This window comes from Schistocerca cancellata, chromosome 10 (genome assembly GCF_023864275.1).
Source record: "Schistocerca cancellata isolate TAMUIC-IGC-003103 chromosome 10, iqSchCanc2.1, whole genome shotgun sequence".
In the NCBI taxonomy this organism is placed as follows: domain Eukaryota; kingdom Metazoa; phylum Arthropoda; class Insecta; order Orthoptera; family Acrididae; genus Schistocerca; species Schistocerca cancellata.
In genome coordinates, this window is record NC_064635.1 from 47,555,328 (window position 1) to 47,582,804 (window position 27,477).

General features: G+C 39.4%; 1 protein-coding gene across 7 annotated transcripts in view; it reads right to left on the bottom strand.

Annotated features, from left to right (window-relative positions):
* Nucleotides 1-27,477, bottom strand: part of LOC126106309 (echinoderm microtubule-associated protein-like 2) — a 790,720-nt gene that overhangs the window by 50,146 nt on the left and 713,097 nt on the right. For 5 of the 7 annotated variants that reach the window (XM_049912530.1, XM_049912534.1, XM_049912533.1 and 2 more), the window contains 5 exons: nt 14,926-15,081; nt 9,431-9,580; nt 7,679-7,751; nt 3,397-3,450; nt 1,403-1,504 (listed from right to left, as the gene is read on the bottom strand). In XM_049912530.1, coding sequence (XP_049768487.1) covers nt 1,403-1,504; nt 3,397-3,450; nt 7,679-7,751; nt 9,431-9,580; nt 14,926-15,081 — 535 coding nt within the window. The remainder of the gene's footprint in view (nt 1-1,402; nt 1,505-3,396; nt 3,451-7,678; nt 7,752-9,430; nt 9,581-14,925; nt 15,082-27,477) is intronic. The other 2 variants (XM_049912535.1, XM_049912532.1) reach the window with 1 other exon arrangement.

Consider the following 27,477-nt stretch of genomic DNA (forward strand, 5'->3'; position numbering starts at 1 on the left):
TGTGCAACAACTGCAGGATATCTACTTATTCTTGCCAATGGATACATTTTTCTCTTTCTTTCACAAGATACTTTAATCTCTCTAGTGCTCCATGGTCTTTTACATGGCTCTTTAATGGTCTTTCTGATTAGCTTATGTGGAAAGCTATTTTCAAATAATGATATGAATTTACCATGGGAAAGATTAAATTTAACATCAGCATTTGGTTCATTACAAATTTCCTCCACTCCTCTTGTAAACCATTTATAAAAACATTGTCATGGAATCAGTAATTATTCTAATTGATTCCTACTGAGGAGTATCAATACTGTAAGGTATTATCTTGGTTATTCTAATTAACTCTGCATCAGGACCAAAGTGAGCATTTGTTACTGCGTGTACAGTTATTTTCTTTATTTGAGCTTTATCAAAAAGAAATTTGTCTATTACGGTCCTACTGGCTTTATCCACTTGTGTTGGAAAGTTAATTACAAAGGGTAAAAAAGTTTAGGTGAAAGAAAGAAAGGAATGATACATAATTTCTGAAGATATAAATAAAACACAAAATAATTGAAGGTATGTAGAAGTTGAGTAATATCTCAAATGTCTTGTAAAAGGAAAATACGTCCCCAGTTTACGATGTAGCAACAAACTAGCAAAAAAATTATCTCTGGTTGTCGCTACAGCAACAAAATGGAATAACAATCTGATACTGCTGATTTTGGGTCAGCAAGAAAATTATATTAGTACCTGGATACTAATAATAAACATTCCCAACAAGAACCTGAGATTGCAGAGATAATAGATATAGCACAACTATATATTTAGATATGTGGCTACATGAAATATGGTGCTCACAGTATATGGGCACATGGTCACATAACAATGAAGTGTACACTGCAGTTTTCAGATCCTACAGCAAGCACCTCAGTGGATAAATTTCATTATTACATATGCTGTATTTAGTAATGAAAAATCAGGAACATAGAGATTCAGAGGAAAATCTTCAGGAAATATGTGAACAACTTTAAGAAACAGAAGTTTTGTATAAGGTGTGTTTGTAAAATAATTGTGTTTTGAGAACAAGAAAGTGTGCACCTCTTGCAAAACAGTTGGGTGTCTGGGAGACAAATTCACTTCTTGTATTGCACCTCTCTCGGCTGTTGTGTTCAGAATAACTGGGCGGCCATTGGTTCATATATTCTATTCAGGAGAATATTTGATTCTTAGAAGCATCTACATTGGAAAAACAGGACACTTCAATATGTAATGACTGTCCTGTACAATAAAACAAGACATTTTGAACTGCTCAGCACAAAAATCTTGCACCGATCCACATGAATCCCAGCCACATTTGAAAATTCTAGTATTTAACAACAAACACAAACTCTTTTTATGATTACTGTATTGGTAAATTACTCACCGCTTTGGAGAATGTCAGGCAGCAGATGGAGCGCTCAAACTCGCCTATGCCAATCACTGCGACAGTGGCCAGGCTCACCGAATTCCAGATCCGAATGTGAGGCTGTGTGGGGAAAAGCTTCCATCAGTTAAACAAATACATTATTTTATTCTACCAGATTTTGGATGATAAGGGGATGTGGAGATGTAATTAAGGTTAAGAGAGATAAGTGGCTGTCAGGTGTGGCTGTTTTTTCTGTTACCTAACTCTGTACATAATATGAAACAGAGCTCCAAACTAAAAATAAGAAAATAATTATTTCAATAGTTTATAGCCAACCGTTTTAAGGTATTTTGTAACACAGAAATAAAAAAAATTCACATTAATATTAAATATGTTTTAACCGCAGCTATCACATGTTTTTCTTATGTTCACACACTGCTTTACATACACTCACGATGTGTATCTTTCATAAAAATCTACAAACTGAATTACTATTCTCATAATTTATATCTTGACATGTTATTTATGTGTGTTACCGAAATGGTAAAAATAACATTAGATATTTATTTAACATAAAGCTCTTAGAAGTACCTGTTAATTGCATAGTCAGAATTAATTTTTTTTAAATTAATTTAGTTGATTTCTTTAACACAAAGTCAGTTGCCCCGTCACACAGACCAGACCACCTTAGCTTACATAATAAATGTTAAAATTTTTATGAACACACATTGAGTTGTTTGATTTTAATTTAAATTATAGTTAATTTTTTTATTAATTTGAGTACACATGTAGTTCCTCACACCTCCAGATAAATATGTTATTATTCAATAATATGAAAATATTGTAGAATTGTTCAGTTAACGTATGCCAGTGATGAAAGTGCGTGAGTCCTGCTGTGTTATTTGACAGACAAAGAACAATGCCAGCTTAAACTCAGATTTGCTATCAAGACCTTTCTCTCCCATGGTGATACATCCATATAATTAATTACACAGTCTCTTAAAATAAATAAAACACCTAACATATGCGGAACATCACTAGTGCACTGTGTACCTGTACAATTTTGTTTCTTGCGTTTAAAAATACTTTGGACAAAAGGCCAGCATCCGAAACAAACACCTGAAGCAACACTTGTGTGACACAAATAAAATAAAAAATATAAATAGAGAACTCCTGAATTTTTAGTTTTCAGAAAATTCATTAGATGAAGAATCAAGCAGGATCAAAACTACAGGAGCCGCAGGGAAAAAAAAATATTTTTCCATTGGTGACAGTTTCATGGGCATTAGGCCATGGTCTACGACATGTTTCTGTCCTTAATGTTTGACCTCTAACTACAGTAGACATCATCAGAAGATATTAACACCAAGATAACTTTTGAATGTATAATTCTTTAGCAAGTATTGACTACAAAACTTTTTTGTCTTGTTAAGTAAGTTTACCTCTTAAAATTAATGAGCTATGTCTTTATAGTTTTGGATGATGTCTCCTGTATTTGTAAATGAGATGTTATGCACAGAAACATGCTTTATACTATGCCTAATGCCCATAAAACAAAGATACAAATACTATTGGTGAAAGCCTGCTGTGTTTGATCAAACTCTATCCTTACGTTTAGAAAAATGCGAAGTGCAGGAAAGAAACCTGAAAGTGATATAAATTCTCTTCTGTCAGATGCATCTAAAAAAACAAGAGATAATTAACTACAAATTATAAGAAAGTGATGTACATCATTGATGTCAGTTGAAATTCTTCTCCCCCCCCTCCCTTCCCAGCTCTCACAACCACCGAAAACAAAAGTGCTTGATTAACAGAGACACAGTGGAGTAGGAGCAATACATTAAAAGCGAGAAAGATTTCCATAAAGCCCAGTCATTCCTTAAGATGTAAGGTGAACAGCCAGAACTAGTAACACAAAATTTCAGGGAAGAGACACAAAACAGCCAAGGCAGTAGGAGGAAGACACATAAGACAGGACAGGGCATTCCTCAGGCAGTAACATACTGACGTACCCACATCTCCGCCTCTGGAGCATTTCTGTCAGGCGGTGGATTCAGTCTCCATGACTATAGCATAACAACAGAGAGAAAACTCCTTTCATTGTCATAACTCTTACTTCACAGCTTTCATACTCCATGCTGCTTGCACGTACATACATACATACATACATACATACATACATACATTTATTCATTTATTTTCATTTCCAAACATTTTGACAGCATAATCCACATCCTCCAATACAAACAATGAATTTTTATGTTAACATATACAACTAAAATAGACCACTATAATGGGATTAAAGATATATGAGGGGATGTCTTTTCAGAAATGCTGCAAAACATAGATGCCCAGAAAGAATTTGCACACTGCAGCTGCCTGTGTACCGAGTTTTAACTTCCTGGCAGATTAAATCTGTTTGCCAGACTGGGAGAAGAAAGCGGATTAGGAAATCAGATCTCTTACAAATTATATTTAAATAAAAAACTATCAGTGAAATGGAGAGGAGAAAGTACCAACTGGATAGAACTAGGAAAAGGACTAAGAAAAGACTCCTGTGTCTCCTATCCTTGTAGAAAATATGACTAATCACTGCCCAGTAGATGACAAAGGTGTAAAAACAGGAGGAAGAAGAATGTAGTGTTTGACGTTTGCAGATGACATGGTCCTTCTAGCAACAGGTGAAAAAAAGTTCAGGATATAGTGGATACCATTTAAGCTAACTGCATGATTAAAGGAATAAAAATCTGCATGGAGGACGCAAAAGAGGAAGTAGAAGATTGTAGATAATGCTCAATGGAGAAATATTAGAACATGTGCAAAACAAGATACAAACCAATGAAGAGTAGCACAGAAATTAAAAACAAGATAGCAAAGGAGAATTTTTTGCAGCAATATGTATGGAGTGTCCTGCTGTATGGTGCTGAAATATGGGCAATGAGGAAGGAAGGCAGAGAAAGGCTGGAGGTTTTTGAGGTGTGGACATGGCAGAGGATGGAAAGGATAAGATGGATGAGAAGAATGAAAAATAAATAGGTACTGAGAAGAGAAGAAGAGCAAAAATGATTAATGAATGCGATAAAAAGAAAGAAAAGAAATGAACAGGGCATACATTAAGAAAGAAGGAGGAGGAGGTGGTGGTGGTGCCACCTGACTGGGAATTGAACCCATAACCTTTGCCTTCACAGGCAAATGCTCTTACTGACTGAGGTACCTGGACAAGATTCATAACCTGCCCTCACAGTTTCACTTCTACCAGTATCTCAGCTCCCACCTTCCAGGAGTGCTGGTCCTACATGATATACAAAAGAACTTCTGTGAATTTTGGAAGGCAGGAGAGGAGACAAAAACAAAAGTAAAGCTCTGATGACAGGTTATGAGTAATGCCTAGATAACTCATTTGGGTAGAGTATTTACCCGTGAAAGGTAAAGGGTCCAGGTTTGAGTCTCTGTCTGGCACACACTTTTAATTTGCCACAAAATTTCATTGTTTAACTTGTTCCATCTGAAAAAAGTATAAATACAACACTTTTAAGTAACAATCAGCTGTGTAATCTTTGTGTATGCCAGCATTTTCCATTACATGTTGAATTCATGAATTGTTTAATTGCATTAAACTTAACTTCTTGTTCTGATGGCTGCCATTGAGTCACATCAACTAATATGTAATTGCACAGAAAATATAACTCACTACCATGTATTGTTATTGTGTTTTTGATGAATGAGAAAGGTTGGTTCTTATTCTAATTTAGAAAGTACTGATAATAGAACATATCATACGAGCTTACCTAATGTGGGCTGTTAATCTGAACATATCCGCTCTTAATGTAGACCGCCAAAATTGGAGGATATTTAGATCTGACTTATTTGTACAAATAACTACACATATTTTTATGATTTATTGCTTCACAAATACTGAAAAATTACTAGTGTGTTCCTAGATAGTACTGGGTATCTTATGTCAAGAACAGCTTTGGATGTCACTGTGAGCCAATGACTGTCACAATATACTTGATAAGGAATTGACACAAAAGAAAGTGCAAGGAAAGTTATTTACTACAGAACACATATATTGCTAGTCACTTAAACTGGAACTCCTGTAACAAAAGTTAAATGTGAGCGATATGGTAGTTATTAGCATTTCAACACAACCACATGAAGTAAAGCAATGCTATCTGCATTCTTTATTTAAGAAAATATGTAGATGGCTTCTAACATCCAAATCACTATTTAAAATGGTGTTCATGGGAAGATTCTACCAAGAGGGAGAAATGTGTATGAGGAGCAGTCAAATGAAATCTGAACACCCATTACAACAGGTCCGTGGAATGGTTCCATTCGAAAGTAATCACCACATATGTTAAGACATTTACCTACTGGAAGGTGTGAATCAATTCCTGTTTTGTAGAGCACAGTTGGCTGCTAATGGATCGACAGCTGCACTCACTCTTGCACTTCCTTGTCTAACTGAAACTGACATCCATACACATCTTTCTTCACGTCACCAAATATGTGAAATATCACATACCACAGTGAAAGATCTGGACTGTATGGAGGGTGTTGCTGTGTTTCCCAACCAAATCACTGAAGCATAGCTTTCATCCAGTCAGCATTGTGGAGGCGGGCATTTTCACACAACAGGACAATTCCGCCTGACACCATTCCGACAGAAAACGATCAAGCCACTAGTGCAAATACTCCACATCTCCCCTGCCAAAAGAACCAAAGCTATTCATACAAGAACCAGTAAGATTACGATGACCTCCTTCGACTGCAGAGACCCTCTGATGGTTGAGTTCCTTGTGCATGGAACCACTATCAATGCACAGTGCTATGAAGACTCCTTACAGAGACTGCGATGCACTGTAAAGTCAAAATGCCCACGAATGCCGTCAGAGGGAATCATCATGTTGCAAGATATAGTCCCCCCCCCCCCCCCCCCCCCCCCACTGCTCTGCCAATCAGACAAAGGCTATGCTACAGCAACTTGGTTGGGGAATGCTGCAACACCCTCTGCACAGCCTGGAAGTTTTATGGTGTAATTGTCACATCTTTGGCGATCTAAAGAAAAACGTGTGTTGACATTAGTTTCAGACGGACAAGGAAGTGCTGGAGTGGGTGCAGTTGTGGCTCTGTCAACAACCAACCACCGACATTCTGTGAAACAGCCATTGATCATCTCGTCTCTAAGTGGAATAAATGTAATAATGCCTATGGCGATTACTTTCGAATGGAACCATTCCACAGTCCTCTTCTGATTGCTGTTTGTTTTCATTTGATTGCCCCTTATACCAGCATGTCAGGCTTTGAAAGAGCTGAGATTGTGGCCTAGCAAGATTACGATTTATTTCCACTACATTCCTGCCTGCATTGATCGTGATCACAGAACCATAACTTGAAAAGGAAATCAGTGAGCTCTAGAAGACCATATTCTGTTTTCTACAGGGTCTTAACAAGCCTCATGTGAATAGTGCATCAAAGGACAGACATACTGTTCACTCATCTGAGCAGCTGTGTAATTCACCAAGAGTCAGGAAATGTGCTTGTCTGCAGCAAGACAAGTCATCACACAGACTGTGCAGTGATAGCTGGAGCACCACGGACTGTCAAAATGGTAACCGCTGTCGCAGTTTTCTCTGACATGGAAACAGAGAAAGGGCACTGACAGTTTTACACCCAACAACAGTACTGGTCACTAGAATGGTACCACATCATCGTTTCATGTATGTGGTATTACTGAGTATTCAGTAATGACTCTGGAGCACACCACTATCACTGCATCTCTCTGTTCACACATCAGAGGAAGCTGCAACAATGGCTGCCTTACCGACAGTCAACGTTGCAGCACTGTCCATGTGGCTTTGATGTTTGTCATGTATTGACTTCATGGTGTTGGACTTTTGATGCCCATCAGCGTTACACACACACACACACACACACACACACACACACACACACACACACAAACTGTTCTGCTGGACATGTATAACAGAACAGATGCCACACACATTTCTGTGATAGCATGGCAGCTCCACGACATTTGCTTTAGTGTGGATACACTACTATCATTGATTTTGTGTGTGTGTGTGTGTGTGTGTGTGTGTGTGTGTGTGTGTGTGTGTGTGTGTGTGTGTAAGTAAATTGGACACATCCATCCATACATGCCATGTTAACTATAGTTTAATGGCAGCAATGCAGATATCCATTAAACACTATTTTCAACACCAGTCTACATACTTATACAGAGCATGGAAAACTACAAACGAGTACCATCTTCTTAAAACATTTACTCACCCTGCCTTCTCGGCGGTCGTGCCCAGCTGTCTGACCTGTTGCTACCAGCAACTTGTTTGGATGGACACACAGGCTGAAAAGAAAAATTTAAGTGTTGTGAGCATATATTAAGGGGACATGCAAACTTTTGGACAATCTTGTGTCCTGTCAGCAGAAAACAGTCTGGCAGTGGGGGAGAGGGGCAACAGATGGAGTCAGAGAGAGAGAGAGAGATAGAGAGAGAGAGATATTGGGAACAAAATGTTTGCTGAAACTTCCTGGGGACACTAGGTGCCCCTTAGTATTTGCTACCTATGGGACAATGAGATTTCACTGCACTAGCAGGGTATACTAACCAGGTGTGCTGCATAAGATCTTCCCTACAAAATTTATAGGGTGATTTTAAGTAAGAAAACCTGAAGAATGAGTGCGTGTGTATGTGGAACAAGATATTTTAGAAGCAAAGCAGGAACTTCAATTTTGGTGAGCCACCCCTTTTTGTATGGAGTAGACGAATGAATTATAGGCAACACACAAGGCATACTCACGCCACATGCCTACCACTCATCTGGGGCATAAGCAAGTAGAGAAGGACTTCTACAGTCACTGGAAAGCATCAGCGAACTTTTGCCTCTAACGAAATTTGTTCCCTGTGATGTGCTATATCACAAATAGACATCTGACGCAAAGACTCTGCAACACCCTGGCCAACAATTTATCCATTAATTAACATCAAGTGTTGACAGAAGTGTTTACTTAAGGTATTTGTCTGATCCTTTCCTGATCCACTTGCAAATAGGGCGAGGGAAAAAATGACTGTCTATATGCCTCCGTATGAGCTCTAATTTCTCGTATCTTCATGGTTCTTATGCAAAATGTATGTTGGGAGGAAAGAATCTTTCTGCAGTCAGCTTCACATATCGTTCTCTAAATTTTCTCAATAGCATTTCTCGAAAAGAACATCGCCTTCCCTCCAAGGATTCCCTAACACTTGTGTCTTGTTTGAACCTACCAGTAACAACCCTAGCACCCCGCCTCCGATTTGCTTCAATGTCTTTACAATAATTCTCACATAATTGTTCCATTTCATATCACTTTTCAACGTAACATCCAGATATTTAAATGACGTGAATGTATCGAGCAGGACACTGCTAATGCTGTATCCAAACATTATAGATTTGTTTTTCCTGCTCACCCACATTAACTTAGACTCTCAACAATGGAAAATCCAGTATGAAATAATGAATAATGACAATATTATGCAAAGGATAAACTGCTACTCAACATAGAGTGGATATTCTGAGACACAGAGAGGCATACCAAAAAACTATTAAACAAGTGAACCTTTTTGTCCAACACACACGCACATGTGCGTGCAACCATTATCTCTGCTCACCGAGGCCAGAATGCATGTGAGATGTGCTAGGGCGTGCACGTGTGTGTGTGTGTGTGTGTGTGTGTGTGTGTGTGTGTTCTACTTTAGAAGAAGGTGTTTTGGCTAACAGCTCACATATTTAGCAGTAAGCAGATTGCAGGAGTTGTCCAGAAATGAAGAGACCTGTACAGTGTAGGCTAGTATAGAGAGCTGCATCTAAACAATCTTCACAGTGAAGATGACAATAATAACCAGAAGTTTCATTCTGGAAAAACAACAACAATGACAACAACAACCAGGAAACAAATTTCCTTCTGGAAGCACCAACCTGCTTATCGTATGTTAAGGGACAACAGTAGGTCTCTACAAAGTGGTTGCAGTCAGGCAGCAGCACTCACCTCTTGACGTCGTCAGTGTGTCCCAGGTAGTGCCGCTGGCTCTGCTCCTCCACGTTGTGCAGCACCACCACTGCCGCCACGAAGTACACCATCTCACCAGTTGGCAACAGCTGCAGGTTGTGGCGACAGTCCCGTCCTCGGTAGCCGTACCTGTTATTCGTCAAGGACTACCCCACATTTTGTTTTAGCAGTGGTAACAAAGAGGAGGTACCAATGAGAAAAATACTGAGTAACCAACAAAGGGAAACATATCCCATCTTCTTTCCGGCATGCATCAAGGGTAGTATTGCATGCTTAGAAAAAAAAAAAAAAAAAAAAAAAAAAAAAAAAAAAAAAAAGGTACGGCCAAACTTTCAGGAAACATTCCTCACACACAAAGAAAGAAAATATGTTATGTGGACATGTGTCCGGAAATTCTTACTTTCCATGTTAGAGATCATTTTATTACTTCTCTTCAAATCACATTAATCATGGAATGGAAACACACAGCAACAGAACGTACCAGCATGACTTCAAACACTTTGTTACAGGAAATGTTCAAAATGTCCTCCGTTAGCGATGATACATGCATCCACCCTCCGTCGCATGGAATCCCTGATGCGCTGATGCAGTCCTGGAGAATGGCATATTGTATCACAGCCGTCCAAAATATGAGCACGAAGAGTCTCTACATTTGGTACAGGGGTTGCGTAGACAAGAGCTTTCAAATGCCCCCACAAATGAAAGTCAAGAGGGTTGAGGTCAGGAGAGCGTGGAGGCCATGGAATTGGTCCGCCTCTACCAATCCATCGGTCACCGAATCTGTTGTTGAGAAGCGTGCGAACACTTCGACTGAAATGTGCAGGAGCTCCATCGTGCATGAACCACATGTTGGGTTGTACTTGTAAAGGCACATGTTCTAGCAGCACAGGTAGAGTATCCCGTATGAAATCATGATAATGTGCTCCACTGAGCATAGGTGGAAGAACATGGGGCCCAATCAAGACATCACCAACAATGCCTGCCCAAACGTTCACAGAAAATCTGTGTTGACGACGTGACTGCACAATTGCGTGTGGATTCTCATCAACCCACACATGTTGATTGTGAAAATTTACAATTTGATCACGTTGGAATGAAGCCTCATCCGTAAAGAGAACATTTGCACTGAAATGAGGATTGACACATTGTTGGATGAACCATTCGCAGAAGTTTACTCGTGGAGGCCAATCAGCTGCTGATAGTGCCTGCACACGCTGTACATGGTACGGAAACAACTGGTTCTCCTGTAGCACTCTCCATACAGTGACGTGGTCAACGTTACCTTGTACAGCAGCAACTTCTCTGGTGCTGACATTAGGGTTATCGTCAACTGCACGAAGAATTGCCTCATCCATTGCAGGTGTCCTCGTCATTCTAGGTCTTCCAGAGTCGCGAGTCATAGGCTGGAATGTTCCGTGCTCCCTAAGACGCCGATCAATTCCTTCGAACGTCTTCCTGTCGGGACACCTTCGTTCTGGAAATCTGTCTTGATACAAACATACTGAGCCACGGTTATTGCCCCGTGCTAATCCATACATCAAATGGGCATCTGCCAACTCCGCATTTGTAAACATTGCACTGACTGCAAAACCACGTTTGTGACGAACACTAACCTGTTGATGCTATGTACTGATGTGCTTGATGCTAGTACTGTAGAGCAATGAGTCACATGTCAACACAAGCACCAAAGTCAACATTACCTTCCTTCAATTGGGCCAACTGGTGGTGAATCGAGGAAGTACAGTACATACTGACGAAACTAAAATGAGCTCTAACATGGAAATTAAGCATTTCCGAATACATGTCCACATAACATCTTTTCTTTATTTGTGTGTGAGGAATGTTTCCTGAAAGTTTGGCCGTACCTTTTTGTAACACCCTGTGTGTGTATCTATATATATGACATAACACAATTACCTGAATGGGATGGGAAACTGGTAGAAGGGGCGTACATGTATAGCCAAACAAATGATTACAGTTTCAGAAAAACTGCAAGATTTGTTCAAGAGAAAGAGCTTCAAAACTTCAGCAAATCAATAATATGCTGGCCCACCTCTGGCCATTATGCAAACTGTTATTTGGCTTGGCTTTGATTGACGGAGTTGTTGGATGTCATCCTGAGTGGTATCATGCCAAATTCTGTGCAATTGATGTGTTATACCATCAAAATCCTGGGCTAGTTAGAGAGGCCCGCCCACAATGCTCCAAACATTCTCAATTGAGGACAGGTCCTGTGATCTTGCTGGCTGAGGTATGGTTTGGCAAGCATGAAGAGCAGCAGTAGAAACTCTCGCTGTTTGCAGGCAGTCATTATCTTGCTGAAATATAAATGCAGGATGGCTTGCCATGAGAGGGAACAAAAAGAGGTGTAGGATATTGTCAACGTACACTGTGCTGTAAGGGTTCTGCGGACAACAACCGAAGGGATGCTGCTAAAAAAAGAAATTGCACCTCGACAATCACTCCAGGCTGTCAGGCCATAGGGGGTGCTAGTCAGGCGGGTTTCCCACCACTGTTCAGGGTGTCTCCAGACATTGCTTCACTATTCATGAGGGCTAAATTTGCAGTTGGACTCATCACTGAAGACAATTCAACTACAGTCAATGAGATCAATAGGTCTTGGCGACCAGCGAAGATGTGTTTGGAGACATGTTTGGCGATGCCTCAGGCAGCAGTAGGATACAAAACAGACTGTCACCTGCCATATTGCCCCAACCATGAGTGATGGTCTGAGGTGTCATTCCTTTTGATTGTCATCCACAGCACCACTGAACCACAGTGTTATGTCAACGATATAAGGCCACCCCGGCCTTACATTTCAGCTAGATAATGCCCATCCGCACAAGGCGAGGGTTTCTACTGCTTGTCTTCATGCTTGCCAAACCCTATCTTTGTCGCCAACGTCACTGGAGCTCCTCCAATTCAGAAAGTTTGGAATGTTATGGGTAGGATTGTCCACTCAGCTTGGAATTTTGATTATCTAATGTGCCAATTGGAAAGAATTATGTCCAATATCCCTCAGAACGACATCCAACAACTATCGGTTAACATCAAGCCGAATAACTGCTTGCATAAAGGCCAGAGGTGGATCAATATGATATTGACTTGATGAATTTGTAAAGCTCTTTCTCTTGAATGAATTGTTCAATTTTTTTCTGAAACTGTAATAATTTGTTTCTGTGTACATGTACATCACATCTATCGATTTCCACCCCAATTGGATAATTCCTCTTTTTTTCCATTAAGTGGGGGAGATTGTATGGGTGGGAGGGGGGAGGGGATGCTCACTGTCAGTACTTATGAGGATATTATTGTCACTAAACTGGTCACAGTACCTCACACTCTGCTCTACCTTCCTGTACATGACAAATCCTACTGTCATTACAGCATTTTCTGTTCCTTAAAGATGAGTAAGGTTACCAGTCAAAATATCAGAAAAAGAAATGATACTCCTGGATGCACACTCTAAAGATGATGGAATATTCTGTCCACCAGGAACACTTAAAAAAAGTGTGTGTGTGTGTGTGTGTGTGTGTGTGTGTGTGTGTGTGTGTGTGTGTGTGGTGGGGTGGGGGTAACATTCTATTAGTTGAAGCAAGGAATGTCAGGAGACTGAACATGGTAGGGAGGGTGGAAAATCTGGAAAAAGAAATGCAAAGGCTTAATCTAAATACTGTTAAGTCAGTGAAGTGAAATTGGCAGAAGAAGGATTTTTGTTCTGAAGAATACAGAGTAATACTAACAGCAGCAGAAATGTAGAAACAGTAGTAGGATTTGTCATGAATAGGTAGGCAGAGAAGAGAGAGAGAGAGTTATGTGAAGATTTCAGTGCTATGGTTCTCACCAAATCCACCCCATATACCACTGCCAATTAAAAGAAAACCTCTGTCACCACCAAAATGACTACTTCAAGTTCTGTGTTTCAGACATGGGGCACCCTTCACTAATTGATGTCTGCTTCCGTGGAAGAGTGTGGTCACTACAGCAAACAAGCACAACCTCACAGCATGTGTCCAAACTTCCAGTGAACTTACTGGAAATACTGGCAAGTGCGGCTTAATTTTAGTGCAATGTACTGCAGAAGATTGTCCAACAGCCTTGCCACAGGGGGAACACCAGTTCTGACAGGGCACCGAAGGTAACTGCTGTTGGGCTAGGCTAGCACTTGGATGGATGCCCATCCAGGTTTGCCAAGCACTATTGGCAAATGTGGTACATGCTGCCCTTGTAACACCAACTGAGGAGCTACTTGACTGAGGAGTAGTGGCAATGGCCACAAAACCTGACAATGTTTGGTAGAGTGGTGTGCTCACCACATACTCCTCCATATCCGTATCTAGTGACGCCTCTCAACTGAGGATGACAAGGTGATCCATCAGTACTGATGGGCCTCCTGAGGCCAGTTCAGATGTGGTTTAGTTTAGTACTACACAAAATTGTCAATGCCCTTCTCACCAATAGCTTCAAGAACAACTTTGGTACAGTTCAAAAGTTGAACCACCCTACCATAGTTTGAAGATGCACAAGTGACACACATCGATTAATCACACCAGTTTTAAATAATTAAGAATTCTCAGATGGTAACAATACTATACCATAATTACCATACTTAATCCAGTTTCTAATCCCTTTCTCTATGAAATACTGGCAGCAGCACTAGCATTGTTTTTGAAAAGGTTTACTGTTGAACCCATTACTCTCCCCATTTCAAACTGTCACCTCTTAAGGTTTCTTTCCCATAATCTGGATGCTCAGTATCCAGCAATATTGGTTTCTGTCAGCAAAATTCTTCAGCATATGAGTCCACATTGTTAATATGCAAAATTCTCCAACATTTCAGCCACTGTTGTATATGGCCTTCCTCAGGACATTGAGCTGGCTGCTTAGTGAGAAAAAGTTAGCTGTTAGCTCAACACACTGATGAAGGTTTGTAACAGTGGCCAAAACTTTGGAGAGTTTTTTGTATTGACAATGTGGTCACAGACCCTGAAGAATTTTATTGACAGTGACAACAGCTGCAGAAGGCTTTACTTACAAAAATGTTGGTTGCCACTGATAAAGTTGTATCAGGGTCAAACACACGTCTTCTATAGACTCTGTAAAATAAACCAAAGCTACACTAATGTTTGATGAAGACATCTACACAAAATTCTGTCTCAAGTGGCGTCCAGGAAATTACTGCTCTGCCTTTTGTATCCATCAGAAAACCCAGCAGAAAGCCGAGTGCCATCAATGAAGTGCAAATTGTTCTGTTACATGCCCATAACCCACACCACCTTGTTGCAGTATTAGAAAAATCAGGGTATACAAACAAGGATATGAACAGAAGCTCACTACTCTTTACTAATGTCATCTAATGTTAATGAAAGTGGATAAGGAATTTAAATTAGACATCATGAAATACACAGAAACTGTGATTTCCAGAATTATTTCACACTTCTTTCCTCGAAGAAACAATTACTGGTAAAGGATACACCCACTCAAGCTTCAACCTGGTGTGAGGCGCCGGGTTGACCTTGCTGAGGTCGAAGCCCTCAATGAGAGGAGAAGGTGCGTGCAGGATGATTGGCCGCCCCCGCAAGAAGAACCGCACCGTGCCCTCCTCCTCATTGTAGCTCGCATCTCTCGTCCTGAAATAAATACCACACCAATGTAAAACTTCTGCGAGAAGATTGAAACTGTCCAGAAATAAGCACAAATCAATCACAACTGCATGCAAGATGAAACCAGACCAGTATGGAGAACATAACAGGAATAACAACACACTGCACAGTTCAGTTTGTTGCTTCATTCCTGGGTCACAGGCATAATAATTGATATTATGAAAGAACACTTCAATATATTAACATATAATTTAATTCTCAGATTAGAGATGAAAAATCCAAACCCCCCCCCCCCCCCAAATCCCACCATGTCCCATGCATACACACAGGGACGACAAGTAAGAGTACTGCTTTCATTACAAGGAACCATTTTTCACATCGTGCCACTGTTTGCCAACCTAACTGTCTTGCTATGTGAAGTCTTGCACTATCAGCCATACCAGGGGCAAGTGGCAGTGTATGGACAGTTTACAGCAGCTGTCTTCTTCAGATCTGCGAGGAAATGTGTACAGTTCTGACACATTAGTAGTTGTCCCAGGATCTTATCATGGTTGATTATGGGATGATACAGTTGCTTCAATATAATGTTTTATTTGTTTTACTGTTATGTTGCGGTTTTTTTCATTGAATGGGCTAAGTTTAGAATATTCCTTGTGAGTTTGTTCTTGCCCATTCTATATAAGTGACTATAAAACTGTCTGCTGTTTTTTCCTTCATGGAATATGCTGCTGCTTTATTTTTAATAAGACAGCCACCGCTGAACACCACTTTTGGATCATCATCGCAGTAGCACAAAACCATGCTTAAAGCTCAAGAACAAGTGGTAGTCAGATGGTGAGAGATCAGGGCTGTTTGGTGGGTGACTGAATTGCTCACAACCGAATTGCTGAATAAGGTTTTGAGTGAAACCAGCATAATGGGGATGGGACGTGCATTGTCCTGAAGAAACACTATGCCTTGATTGAGCACCCCATGCCTTCTGTTTTGGATTTTGCACCAATGTTTTCTCAGTGTTTCATAGCATCATACCACATTGACAGTTTCACCTATGGGACAGAACTCGAGCAGAAAATGAAGCAAAAAATATGTTCAGCAGTGGCTGCCTTCACTGGTGGCATCTTTCTATGAAGAGGGCATAGAAAATTTGGTTTCCCACCATGATAAATGTCTGAACAATGGTGGTAACTATATAGAAAAATAGTTTAAAAATGCTCTTCTTGTAATATAAATTTTGGTTTGAAAACATGTTTTTATAAGTCTTTTTCCAAAATGACACTTATTTTCTGGACATCTATTGCATACATCACCAGTATTTATACACACAATGTGTACAAGAAAAGGAAACATTTTTATATTGGAAAGATAAGTACTGTGAATCACACTAAGCACAAAGAACCTATTTGTAAAGAATTGACATGAAAATAAATTGCCTCAATTTCCTGACAGCTAAAGACATAATGGAATGGAGGACTTGAGCACTTCCTGTGACCTTAACAGTTTTTTCCTCCCTTCTGTGGCCTCACAGCTGTGTTGCAACTGGGAAAGGCATGAGCTGGCAGCACAATGGAGCCAGTGCGGTGGCATTACCTCAGCAAGGTGAGGCAGGTTCAGCAGACCACCACTAATTGCCTCTCACTCGAGTGTGACTGCCGCTTCCTGCACAGTGGCTGTTAGTGTGCCACAAACATAAAACCAGGGCCCTCCTGGTTCTCAATAGCTTCCTGTAACCTGTAGCCAGTAATTTTTCTTCTTCTTCTTCTTCTTCTTCTTCTTCCTCTTCCTCCTCCTCCATCTCTTACACTTTCAAGCACCAGTGTAGCCCCACTACACACTTCTTCCATTCCACACTATTCTCACACTATCTCCCCATTTCCCTGATTATTTTTCCATGCCTCTGCCCAAGTTTTTTGACCTTGTCCTTTGGCATGATGCGAGATCTTCCTCGTCCAGCTCCTCCCTCCACACACATTTCAAATACTAGTTTAGCTTTTCTTTCCTTTCCCGTTCTCTTAAATGCCCATACCACCTCAACTGATGCCCCCCAACCACCACACAAATCACTTTCTTCTGCCTATTCTCTTCTCAAAGTCCTTCATTTCTAAATATTTTTTTTCTGGTCTTTCCTACAGCTCTCCTCATAAGCATTATTTTGGTGACAGTAATTCTACTTACGTGTTTCTCTTGTAGTGCCAAACTCTTCATACTATATGCTGTAATTGGTGCCATAATTACACTTTAAATTTCCTTACTTATCTCTTTCTTCCCTATCATGTTATTCATCTGATGGTAGGCTAAGACTGCTTTCTTACTTCTATTCAGAATGCCTTGTTCTATTCCACCACCACTTCTTAGCATGGTGTCGAGACATTCAAAATTGTCTACTTCGTCAAGAGGCTTTCCATTGCAAAGTATATAGAGTTGTTCTTCCTGTCTGTTCTGTTTTGAAACCCGAAGTACTTTGCTTTTATCTCCATACACTATTGTCCCATTCCTCTCCAGTTCTTCATACCATTCCAACATGGCCTGCTTAAGTCTTTCTGGTGTGTCAGCCACGAGTACAACAGCACCTGCATACATCAATGTTTTCAGATAGACTGGTTGCTGTCTCCATATTTCAAGCTTTGTTGTTTGGGTTCATCACTCACACATTTTTGTTACTTCATTAGAAACTTGCTCGATTCCATTTTCCATTCAGAATTCTTATGACATTTCAACATCAATATGAACCAGTCCCACTGGTTGTTCATACACACTCTTCAAGGAGTTCATATATATCACTCGTACTCTCTTTGCTACCAGTGCTTCCCACATTTAGCTCCTTGGCACAGAGTCAAAATGCAGCTTTAACATTGAGAAATGTGAGACAAATGTCCCAGTTGTTGGCTAAGCTCTTCTCAATGACTGTTCTTATAGTGTAGATGTGGTTCCGTGTTTTCCACGCTGGCTTACAAGTACCCTGTGCCTGCTCCTCCTCCAGTTCCTCATATCCCCTTCTCAGTTGCATTTACAATACTGAAGTGCAGAATTTATAGACTACTGATGATAGGCAGTCATGACTTATGCAGTGTTATGATTACATTCTTCTTCCATTCCTCTCGGATACTACTCTCCTCCCAAACACTATGGAACAACTTGATTAGTTCTGCAGCTATCTCATCAGGCCCTGCAGGCTTCCTCACTCTAACGTGGTCAGCCACCAATCTGCAACATGGGAGAAGGTGTGAAGATGCCATGAAGGTGGATCATGCCAAGGTGAGTGGCTAGAGGCCTTTCACCAAGATCTGACAAAACAAAGCAATAATGAACATCAGAATGGTCCAGCTTGTTGAAACACTCGTATTTTCCATCTCCTTTATGGTTGCGAGAGACAAGCAGTGTGTTGACGCATTTGAGCTTTGCTGCTGGAGCAGTATGCTGTGGATAAAATTGACTGAAAGAACAACAAATATACCCATTATTGACCAAATCAATGTCTCCACGGCCGTTTCTTTTCATGTTAAACAAAAATTCTCCAGTTCTTTGGCCATATTGTGAGAAGAGATGGAGAAAACCTAAAGAGAATGATCATGGAAGAGAAGATGAAGGGCAAGAGACTGAGGAGAAGAGCCATGAGCAGGTGGATAGATCACATCAAGATCTCTGGTTTACCTTTTCAGGTTAGAGAAATTGGTAACCATCCAGGATGGAGACACTTGGTTCATGGGGTCACAACACACAGCAATGAGCACAACTTGTCAAGTGATACTGTCAACCGCCATTTAATTAACTGACCTTATAATTCAAAATTGTGTACAGGACTTTTATCCACAGTCTTAGGTCTAAATTTTATCATCCTAACTTATAAACATCACGTACGTTGCTCAAAGATTCTTAGACATAGCACTCACTAAATCATATTGTCTAAACCACATGTTACTTTCAAGAAGCAACTGTTCATCATCTCCAGATGTGATTGACTGACTCGCATCTTAATATTATTATGAACAGCTGCCTCCTGGAAATATTGTGGAGATTAGACAACAGAGCCTCAAATAGCAAATTTATGAAAGTTCTCCTGAACACCTATGGACCTATGACTCATGGAAGAAATTATACTGAGGAGAAATGTCTTAGACACCACTATAGGGCTGTGTTTAGAACCAATACTCCACTATGCAGCAGACTGTGCACTGATTTGAAATTTCCTGACAGCCTAAAACCAGTTGCTGGACCGGGACTTGAACCTCTGCCTATTTATTAAGTTATTCTCTCACTTATATTTTATTCTACCCCTTAACATACAGTCCAAAGTTATCTCATTCTTACTATTTTGACAGAAACTTAAAATCCCACATATGCTCTGAAAACTTAAGAAAGACATTTCATAAAAATAAAACTTCATTTATATCCATTTCAGCACTAAGGGTTAAATGTTTGTTCATTGAAGAGCATCCAGTCCTACATTTGTAGCCTAGCCGTCATCTTTTGTTTGAGGTGACTGCCAATAGATATTGTCTTTACTGTGTGTAGCTTTGGACAGCTGACAAAAAATGCGAGCTCTTAGCCCCTGTTCCATACTATTGTTTAGGTAGTGTTTCCAAAAATAGATGGCTATAGTGATCCTAAGTTTGATATTGAATTTAATGCCTTTGAAAGCAAAGAAAAATGAGATACTACACTTCATTGGAGTTTGAAAATTACAACAACTTGTCAGATGACTGACGAGTGCTCATGAGCAGTATGAGAAAAATGCCCACTGTGCCATAACCAGCTCCACCAAGATTTCTGTTCACAGTAAACCATTCTGAAATACATGGTTCAACTTCATTAGGTACACAGAAACTAAAAAAAAAACTACTAAGTTTCAGGATATTTAAGTCAAAGGCCAGTACATGAGTACACTCATGATTTTATTGATGGTGACCTTCAAAAATTTGTAACTCTTTATTTTGAACTTTAAAAACTATCCTTATATGTCTGTATATAATATAATTCATTGTATGGCATTTTAATTAATAAAAATACAATTTTTGGGGCATAATTTGTAAAAAAAATTAATATGTTACGGTCTCAGTCTTTGTACCGATTTAACAATAAAACGTCATTATAGTCTTTAATGCTATTCATGCTTATGCCAGATAAACTTAATTGAAAAAATGAGAAAATAAGGCTGCTACCTTAAAACATACTGTCTCCTCAGTTATACTAAATAGTTGCTGTTTAGCACCTGTTGGTAGCTTAATGTTTACTCCATTAAAATGCTATTTCTTGAATGAAAATAATTACATTCATCTATAAATATTGATTCCTCTTTGTGGTACATTGTTACTTTACAATGAACAATGCAATGTGCCATGCAACCAACAGAACTTTTTAATAACTAGATCTAGATATTCATATAATTTGTAGAAAGAATGGTTAATGACGAAAGTTTATATATTTTCTTTTGAACAGGTAGGAATTTCCAATTTTTTTATCTTCTGTGAAAAATTATTAAATACTTTTGTACCAGAGTTCTTAACTCCACTCTGAACCCTAGATATGATAGTATTATTCATTAAATCTTTGTGTTTGACCAAATTAAACTCTATGGTTCCAGAGACCTTAACAAATCTCAAAGATTTATGACGTATATATACAGACTGAAACAATGAATGAAAATTTGTACCAAGGCCCAGATTTGAAGCCATGTCTCCAGCTAACTGCACAGATGTGTTAACTACTACATCACAGTGGCTTTGCTCAACTGCACTGACTAACCTAGCAAACCTCACTCCTCAGCCTAAATTTCCATTCACACCTCAGCTCACCTGGTATTCCCCTAAACTTCTATCACTTGTTTAATGTTTTTGTGACTATGAGAAATTTCCTGAACATACATACATATTAGAAGAAAAACTAGGTTTTACCATTGTACTGACATTGTCTTCAGAAACACAGAAAACACGAATCCAAATGGCTGGTCTGAACATGAATCTCTCTTCTTAATCACCATGCTATCTCACTCACTTGTAAAGAACAAACATTTAAATAGGACACTTAATTTTCAGGTATACTTGAAAAAAGAGACAGCATTGGTCGTATATTTTTCTATTGCAAAATCGATTTTCTGTCACTGAGTGACCATCTTCAGTGCTATATTGTACAACAAATTGGGATGCACTGTTGTTACTAGGCTTACGGCAATCACAGTCTATGTGATTGCCGTAAGCCTAGTAACAACAGTGCATCCCAATTTGTTGTACAATATAGCACTGAAGATGGTCACTCAGTGACAGAAAATCGATTTTGCAATAGAAAAATATACGACCAATGCTGTCTCTTTTTTCAAGTATACCTGTTACCTGGTCGTAGTGCACAAGACAACATGGAGTCGCCAATCAACTTAATTTTCATGTTGCTAATAGCACTTTTCAGTTCTCAGTCTACACAGAGTGTTTTAAAATAAAATAAGTTTGAACGTCAGGCCCCTGTTAAATCTCCTGCTTCACAGTACAAGCACAAAATTAGAATAGAGCATCATTGTCAGTCCCTGTTGTAATTGTGACATCACATTTGGCCGACTAAAGCTACGACTGCAACAAACTTGCACATTTGCAACTAGGAGGGTTGACTGTAGAGCTTCAGGCACACTGCCAAGTTTTTATCAGGAACCCACGTCTGGAAATGTAAAATCAGGATGTAAACTAAGTGTGAAGATTGGATCACACTCAAATCTCCCACTTTACACTAAACGCACAGTGGAGACAATGAATTCTGACCTGTGTGCTCTACAGGAGCCCATGGCATGGCAATGTTTCAAGTACTTTACATGTGTGGTGTCTGCAGGTGCAATTTCTCTCATGAAATCTTGTGGGAATCCAGCATAATGCAGTGAGCAAATGAGTATGGTGGACAAAAGGTTCTATGTAAGTAGTTGCCACTGAATTTATTTTGACACCCAGTTGTGGTTGACGTCAGAATTTATTTAATTTCATCACATATTTCGAATATTTGAGTCAGGTTCTCTTCTACACGATGAAGGACGTCTACTTCAATGTCAAGACTGCAGTGTGCCTGAGAAGCTGTACAGTCAACCCTCCTAGTTGCAAATGTACCAGTCTGTTGCAGCCATAGACGTCAGCCAAATGTGATGTCATAATTACAACAGGGACTGACAATGATTCTCTATTCTAATTTTGTGCTTGTACTGCGAAGCAGGAGATTTAAGAGTGGCCTGAACTTCAAACTTATTCTATTTCCAAATTGTACATTTCCAGACATGGCTTCCTTATCAAACCATTATTTACTAAATCCTCCATGCAACCCTTAGAAGTTTGTAATAGGAATTATGAAACACCTAGTATTAAATGTCAATATAGAAACCATTTTTCTTTTTCTTTTGATTTGCAGTTCTAAACAGTTTCTTGTAACATCAGGTGTCTAAGTCAACATTCATACTCTGATAAACCACCATGAAGTGTGTGACAGAGGGTACTCCCCATACTACTGTATATTAGGGATTCTTCCCATTCCATTCACACATGAAGCACAGAAAAAATGACAGCTTAAATCAGAGTCAGCCATATCATGCCAAACTGCACATGAGCACTGCGTAGAGGTCGCATGTGGCCTGCACTCCACCAGTCTTGGCTTTGCTCTGTACTATTATGATGTACTCAGTACAGTGTGATGTTTCATTTATTATTACGGTGTGGCATTTTTCCATCATCACAACCCTCTTTAGCTTGGCAGAACTGTGCTGTCAGCACTGTTTACCCTTCACTATCTGTTCAAGGTATAGAGGAAATTCATAGGTACAGTGGCTGTTTGCTCAAAAAGAGACAGTAGAGTGATCCACTGTAACAAGACTTTAAAAATCAATGGGAATGAAAGATGAGGAGGATGAGAATTCTCAATGTCTATTATGCAGACGCATAATCGAGAGGTACTGAAAATTTGATATTAAATGACATTGCAACATAATGCATAAAGAACTGAAAACATTTGGTTGATGACAAAAGTGCAAAAAATTACTGTGGTCAACACATGGGATTCATTGTTCTGTACATCAAGAAGCACTCTGTGTTAAATTTGCAGGCACAAAACAAGTGATAAAATTAATGGTATGAATTGCAAACTTTCTGAAGTCATGTACATTATTCCACTGTCAGCTGCAACAGTTTCTGATGGAACTGAACAAAGAGTATGGAGACTTTATACATTACTGCAAAGTACATTTGTTAAGTGAAGGGGCATGTCTGGTAAGTTATGTCAATTTAAAACCCACCATTGCTGAATTTATGAAGGGAAAAGGACTGCAGGAACGAAAATTAGAACATCCAAAATGGATTGCAGACCTCTGACTAAGTGGACCTTACTGCAGACTGACCAAAGTAAGAAACTGCAAGGTGAGGAACAACTTATCTATGCTATGATGGAGAAGTATATTTAAAAAGAAAGATGATGAGACTTACCAAACAAAAGCGCTGGCAGGTCGATAGACACACAAACAAACACAAACATACACACAAAATTCTAGCTTTCGCAACCAACGGTTGCCTCGTCAGGAAAGAGTCATAAAACCCATATCCTTTTGTCTTTCCTTCTCCTTCCCTCTTTCCTGACGAGGCAACCGTTGGTTGCGAAAGCTAGAATTTTGTGTGTATGTTTGTGTTTGTTTGTGTGTATATCGACCTGCCAGCGCTTTTGTTTGGTAAGTCTCATCATCTTTCTTTTTAAATATATTTTTCCCACGTGGAATGTTTCCCTCTATTATATTCCTATGATGGAGAGGCATTTAAATAGAAAACCACATTGTGGAAGGGACAAAGTCACCCAGAAGTGCCGTGCATTTCCCTAAACTAACTGGCATTAAAGAGACTATGAGGTTTGAAGAATTCATAGTGGCCTTGAAAGAATTACAATGATAATTTTTTTAAACATGAGGAACTATGAATCTTACATCTGTTATGAGACAATTTGCCTTTTAAGTTGAAGGCAACCACATGCACATGGCAGATGGAAGTGATTGACCTGCAACGTAATTCCCTGACAATTTCTTTTATGTTAAAACTGTCCAGGAGGTCTACATTGTTTCCCTGCAAAAGTGTTTCACATTTCCATAACAAGGTTGCAAACATGATAAAATATTTTGAACAACATATTTATTTTCATAATAATAATAATAATAATAATAATAATAATAAATCCAATCACACAAGTCACAATTATGAGGTAACTTGAGTGCGAAAAGCTGTGAAATTGTCTGTGTCTATCTGTATGCTGAGAATTTGAACCAGATGAAAATTAGGTCTTCAAGTGTGCAAAAAATAAATGAGAAATATGGAACCAAGTAGTGTGCAATGACACTTAAATATGATGCATTCATAGTTCTCTCTCTTCTCCTCTTTACCCTTAACATGGCCTGGTTCTGGAGAAGTGTGCAGCCAGGTGAGATAGCTACAGCAAGCGAGACAGAGCACAGGTTGTGTGTCGAATTCTCAGTCATCCCTATGTTTAATGGTTCCATGTACACTGTGGTTAATGTAATCTTATCTGGTCTCATCTTTGTGCAACCTTTGAGAACCATATTTGTGTGCCTGAAGTATATTCCTAGGTTTCTCACTCAACACTGGCCTCAAACCTGTTTAAACATATTTTTGCGGGATAGTTGGTACCTACAGTCAGGCATCTGCCATTAAAATCATTCACAATTTGCATTACACTCACACCACAGTCAAACAAACGTGTCACAATTCATGCTGCCCTCCTTTGCATTTGTTTAGAAACTTCTGCTGATACAATTTGGTATGGGTCTGACACACATGAGTAATATTCTAAGATAGGACACACAAGTGCTTTGTAATCAGACTTCTTTATATAATGACTGTACTTTCCCAGTAATGTAGCAATGAACAGGAGTCTGCCACCTGCTTTGCCTTGGACTGAGCTTTTGTGGTCATTGTATTTCATATAAAACAATTTTACACCCAGGGCTTTGTATGAACTGCATGAATCCAGCTGTGATCACTGATATTGTAGTCACAGAACAGCATTTTTTTCGCCATTTTGTGACAAGCACAACTTTACATTGTTACACATTTAAAATAAGTTGCCAAACTTTACACCAATCTTACCAAAAGTCACTGAATACTTGTGCATGGATTTTTTTAGATGTCATTTCATTACTGATAATTGCATCAGCTGTAAAATTCTGAGGTTACTCATAACATTATTCACCAAGACATTAATACACAATACCATCAGCAAGAGACCAATACCCTTCCCTAGGGCCTGAATACTCCATCTGAGATACCATGCTGCATACCCTTCACCAACAAATCCACAATTCCATCATATACAAAAATACATGGCCTAGCTTTCAGGAAACAATCAGTCTCTCCTTCTCATCCTGTCTGCCAAGTCTCCCCTGACCCGAGGTTCTGGGTGACTTTTCTGAACTCTACCCCCTTTCCTAAACCTCTCCAGTTCCTTTCCCTTCACCCCTCTTCCTTCCACATCAACACCTCTTCTGACAGAAGGAGCCACTGGTTCCAAAAGCTAAACTCTTTTTTATGTGTGTGTTCTCCTGCCATCACTTTGTGAGTATATTTTTTATCCATACAATTTCATTATACTGCCAAAAATTGATTATTTTCTTTGTCAGTCACATTTTTTTTATACTCCTGATGAATGTACTTTCCCTAATACATATCAGTGCAGTACTGAGTCAAAAGCTTTTTGGAAGTCAAGAAATACTGCATCTGCGTGATGGAGAAGCAATAAAAACTTTGAGGTTCGCTGATGAGATTGTAATTCTGTCAGAGACAGCAAAGGACTTGGAAGAGCAGTTGAACGGAATGGATAGTGTCTTGAAAGGAAGATATAAGATGAACATCAACAAAAGCAAAACAAGGTTAATAGAATGTAGTCAAATTAAGTCGGGTGATGCTGAGGGAATTAGATTAGGAAATGAGACACTTAAAGTAGTAAAGGAGTTTTGCTATTTGGGGAGCAAACTAAATGATGATGGTCGAAGTAGAGAGGATATAAAATGTAGACTGGCAATGGCAAGGAAAGCATTTCCGAAGAAGAGAAATTTGTTAACATCGAGTATAGGTTTAAGTGTCAGGAAGTCGTTTCTTAAAGTATTTGTATGGAGTGTAGCCATGTATGGAAGGGAAACATGGACGATAAATAGTTTGGACAAGAAGAGAAAAGAAGCTTTCGAAATGTGGTGCTACAGAAGAATGCTGAAGATTAGATGGGTAGATCAAATAACTAATGAGGAAGTATTGAATAGGATTGGGGAGAAAAGAAGTTTGTGGCACAACTTGACTAGAAGAAGGGATCAGTTGGTAGGACATGTTCTGAGGCATCAAGGGATCACCAGTTTAGTGTTGGAGGGCAATGTGGAGGGTAAAAATCATAGAGGGAGACCAAGAGATGAATACACTAAGCAGATTCAGAAGGATGTAGGTTGCAGTAGGTACTGGGAGATGAAGAAGCTTGCACAGGATAGAGTAGCATGGAGAGCTGCATCAAACCAGTCTCAGGACTGAAGACCACAACAACAACAACGTGATTGATTTGTTGAAGATCATTCTCAAATTCAAAACCCTACTCTGAAGCATAGACAAAAAATTATTCTTCAGTCTTGTATTGTAGGAGCCATCCAACAAACTGAATTTTATTATTATTCACAAAGATCATTAATGTTACGATGTGTGACAAAAATGTATAGGCTAACTTCAGGAAACATTCCTCACACTTAGAGGAATAAAGTGTTGTCCGGAAACACTATTTCCATGTTAGAGGTCACTTTCCACTCCTATTCATAATCACAAAAATCATTGGGGGGGGGGGGGGGGAGAAACTACCAGCATTATGTGAAACATTTCCTCACATAAAATGTTCAAAATACCCTCTTGTTTATGTCTGGTGAACTGTAAGTTTTAATTCTTAGGGCACAACCAGTGTTTGTTGTCTCAATAGAATAAAGGTAATGTTGACATGTAACTCACTTCACTGCTTGTTTCACATGTGATTAATTTCATTGGTCAACTAGCATCAAGCATGTAGCATCAACTGTTCATTGTTCATCTCTGACTTAACTTCTGGTGATGTGCAGTGGAAGTGTGCACACAAAGCCAGAGTTGGTAGATGCTGTTTGCTGTATGGATTAGCAGATGGCAATAGCCATGACACTCAATGTTTGTACTGGGAGAGATTTTTAAAATGCCGGTGCCTGACAGGAGAACATTAGAAGCAACTGATTGTCATCTTGGGGAGCAATGGACATTTAAGCCTACTACTCAAGACTTGGGGAGGCTTAGTAGGATGACGGCACCTCAGGTGGAAGAGGAAGTTCTTCATGCTGCTGATGGCAACCCTAGTGTCAGCGTAAGATGATCAGCTACAACAAGTAATGTTGACAGGATGCTGCATGAGAATTGTATCCAT